General features: G+C 37.0%; 1 protein-coding gene across 2 annotated transcripts in view; it reads left to right on the top strand.

The window, feature by feature from the left end:
* The first annotated feature begins 224 nt into the window (after positions 1–224).
* cetn3 (centrin 3) overlaps positions 225–3,752 on the top strand; it is an 8,670-nt gene continuing 5,142 nt past the window's right edge. The window contains exons 1-2 of one of the 2 annotated variants that reach the window (XM_015384030.1): positions 225–505; positions 3,234–3,369. In XM_015384030.1, the coding sequence (XP_015239516.1) occupies positions 489–505; positions 3,234–3,369 (153 nt within the window). In that variant the 5' untranslated portion in view covers positions 225–488. The remainder of the gene's footprint in view (positions 506–3,233; positions 3,370–3,752) is intronic. The other variant, XM_015384029.1, reaches the window with a different exon arrangement.

The following is a 3,752-nucleotide window of genomic DNA, read 5'->3' as shown; positions in this document are numbered from 1 at the left end:
CCGGTCTACCTAGACTGGAGCCTTCGAAGTCCGTGAATATAAGGAGACCGGAAGTGTTTTGGCTGTGAATTCGAATTAATCTACCCTTCGGCGGGTTCTTACTAACCTGACAACAGCCAGATGCATGTCTCGCTCCGCCCAGTGAGCGGAGCTAGGCGGAGTGAGACATGCATCTGGCTGTTGTCAGGTTAGTAAGAACCCGCCGAAGGGTAGATTCATTCGAATTCACAGCCAAAACACTTCCGGTCTCCTTATATTCACGGACTTCGAAGGATCCAGTCTAGGTAGACCGGGTCCTTGGATAATGCAGCCCAGGATTTCGAACAGAGCCACTAAGCGTCTAACCGCTGCCTAGCAACGACCGACCAATAGGAATCGTGATTGTATGCGCGTATAAAAGGATTTTGTTTTGTTTGTTGATTAGAGCAGTACCAATCGGGTGTTTACGCTTTAATATTGTGTTTTAAGACGAATAGATCTGAACAGGAATGAGTCTGTCTTTAAGGTAAGCTGTTGTGTCGCATATTCGTCTGCTCTCTGCCAGAGTTTAATGACTGGAAACCTATAAACCTGGCTGGTAGCCGCAGCGGGCTAGCAGTTAGCATTTTGATTTCCATTACTTCCTACTCCGAATGTTTTATTTCCCGATGCTTCCGCTGCACTTATGAGCTTATTTAGCAAACACCGAATAACATCAGCATTATAATATAAGGATCATTGTGTGGATTAATTGATAAATGGAGAGTTTTCAGAAAGGTTGTGGTAATTATTAGAGGTTATTTTAAAAACAGCTCCAACATGGCCATTGTAATCAGAGGTAAAACACATGTTTTGTTTTTTTTTTCCGTTTTTATTATTAATTCCTTACTGATAATTTATTTGCTTTCACTTGCTACACAGAGATGGTAGATTTGTAATGGGTTTAAGGCAGGCAAGAGCGGAACATTGACAGGATGTTTCCCCCGGTTTGCATCTGAGGGAACACCGGACAAACCGGAAACAACAGACTCATAAAAACCTGCATCTCCTCTGCTCTTCACCTTAAAAACATTAAAAAGGCTCTAAATTGTTCTCTCGGACGGTATAACAAACTGTGGAAATCGATTCCACTGCCTTTAATTCACTTGATTAAAATTTTAGATTATATATTAATTCCACACCAATATTGCCCATCTTGATAATTGCACAATACAATCTGATTAAAAATGCAATAATGAATTATTTGGCAATTTTCTGGAAAGCTAGAAAACTTCATGATTATGATAAAGCAGGGGTAACCAATTAAAAATCAGCGGGATCCGAATAAAGTAAATTATCAACCAATAAAGGTCCGGAGACATTTTTATTTATAATCCGTTACTTTAAACAGAATTTAACACTGAAAAAAAAAAGGGGTGTTCATGCATCCATGGTATAAAAATTTTAATAATTAAAAAAATAAAATAAAACATATTCCCATCTTAAAATCTAAAGTGTTTTTGATGTAGAGAACAAGAATCATTCAGTTTGGTATATAGAGAATTTCCCGATTCACATATTTTATAAAACACCTGAACTGACCATTTGTTACTTTATTATCTTTTTTCTGTCTTAATGTTCGCAGTGGGCTTTAGGCTGCCATGCAAGGCTTTAAACCTGGGTTTGAATGGAGACAAAGCCATTCTCAAGCACATATCAAGGTGCTCATTTTGAGCCTGGATCCATATTTATTTTTGATTCTGTTAATGGTGGAGAATCCTGCTTCACAGCAGCAGATTGAGCCAAACATCCTTTAAATATTCAGGGTCATCTTTGAGCACGCCATTTCACTTTTCTTTCACCAGTTCACCACAGATCTTCCAGCAGTCCACACTTTCTCTGCCCTCTTTTTCTCATCATCTTCTCCTTCCTTCCCATCGCCCGGCTTGCCACAGGTTTGCCTGCTGTGTCTAAAAGTAGCAGCAGCAGCAACCCAGACTGACAGCTGCTCATTGGCTAATTTGTCGTCAGACAACATGTATTTTATAGCAATTTAGAAATGTTTTAAATCAGGTTGGGTCCGGATTAGTCAGCAGGTGGGTGCGGATCCGGACCGCGTTACCTCTGTGACAGACCTACTTTGAAAAAGAGATATTCCTGTTAGTTCAGATACAATTGATAAAGCATTCTCAAAATGTATTAAATGGCCAATTCTACCTAAAGTCAAAGAAACACACTTTAAACTTCTTAAAACAAAATTTATCCTGTGCCAGAATACAAAAAAACAAAACAAGATTTGGTTATGAGATGGATCAATTTTTTAAATTTAATTCAATTCAGTTTATTTCTATAGCGCCAATTCACAACACATCTAAAGGCACTTTACAGTTCACCAGATCATACAGTCAGATTGATTCATAGTTTTATATCTAAGGAAAATCAGCTGATTGCATCGACTCATTGACTCGAAGGCAATCCCTCACACTAAGCATGCTTGTAGCGACAGTGGAGAGGAAAACTCCCTTTTAACAGGAAGAAACCTCCAGCAGAACCAGGCGTTCAATGTGCCTTTTGTAATGACAACAGTGAAACCCTTGAAGATCTGTTTTACCTGTGTCCTCCTACACATCATCTCTGGAAAGAGATGTACGAGTGGATTTCTTTGAAAATTAATGATGTCCCCCCTTTTGCCCTAAATTAGGTCATTTTCTATATAAACCATCTTCCCTGCCCGTTTCTGATACCATTAATGTCATCCTGCTGCTGGGTTAATTTCATATTCACTGTCCTAAATGGAGAAATGCTAAACCCTCTTTTCATTGATTTATCAATGGCTTTAAAACCTTTTTTTTTTTTCTTTTTAAAAACATTTTTTTTTTTTTTTTTAAAGACAAAACTTTTTTTGTTTTTCATATTTCTATTGGCTCTATCTTTGTCAGATTTAAATGTTTCTTGACATAAATCCCCTGCTATTTGTAATACTTTATACTTTTCCATTGTAATTTATCTTCATCTGTTTATGTACATTTTTGCCATCCTTTTTCATGTTAATGTTATTGGCTAATTTAAAAAAAATATTAAAATTAAATTAAAAGAACGGACTTTTCAAAAATAAAATATAATATATTTAAAAATATATTAAAAAAATTATATATTTTACTTCTTTTCATCCTCAGCTGCAGAACTTCTTATTTCTAAGGAAGTTCTAACATAGTTTAACCTTTTTTGTGATTAATTTGCATCAGTAATCTTACCGTTTGTTTGTTCCTCAACAGAACTGAGCCTGCAGTGGACAAAAACAAGCGCAAGAAGAGGAAAGAGCTGACAGAAGATCAGAAACATGAAATTAAGGAAGCATTTGATTTATTTGACACTGATAAAGATAAAGAGATAGACTATCATGAGCTGAAGGTGAGTGGGAATACAGCCACCAGTAGCTCTCTGTTAATATGATCAAATGGGGGGGGGGGGGGGGTACGATTATAGCCTCAATCATTGGCTTGTAATCAGGGGCTGATTTAGGAAATTTTGGGCCCCAGGCAAAGACAAACATGGGGCCATCTGAGTTGATATAACACATACAGATAAAGAAATTTTAATAGAACAGACATACATTATTTGTTCTACATTTTGTCCCTATATTTTGTACTTGGCTGACTTTTCATGCCATCTCAAAAGAAATAAAAGATTTTCTCCAATCACTAAGCTCACTTAGCTGATTGCTTCTTCCTGTGTTTCCAAAATGGCGACGGCAAAAGTAAATTTGCCTTCTTTTCACTGTAGACAAGCCATGA

Source organism: Cyprinodon variegatus, unplaced genomic scaffold (assembly GCF_000732505.1).
Source record: "Cyprinodon variegatus isolate N-32 unplaced genomic scaffold, C_variegatus-1.0 Scaffold300, whole genome shotgun sequence".
Lineage (NCBI taxonomy): Eukaryota > Metazoa > Chordata > Actinopteri > Cyprinodontiformes > Cyprinodontidae > Cyprinodon > Cyprinodon variegatus.
The sequence above is the reverse complement of the archived record's forward strand: the minus strand, read 5'-3'. Positions and strand labels throughout refer to the sequence as shown.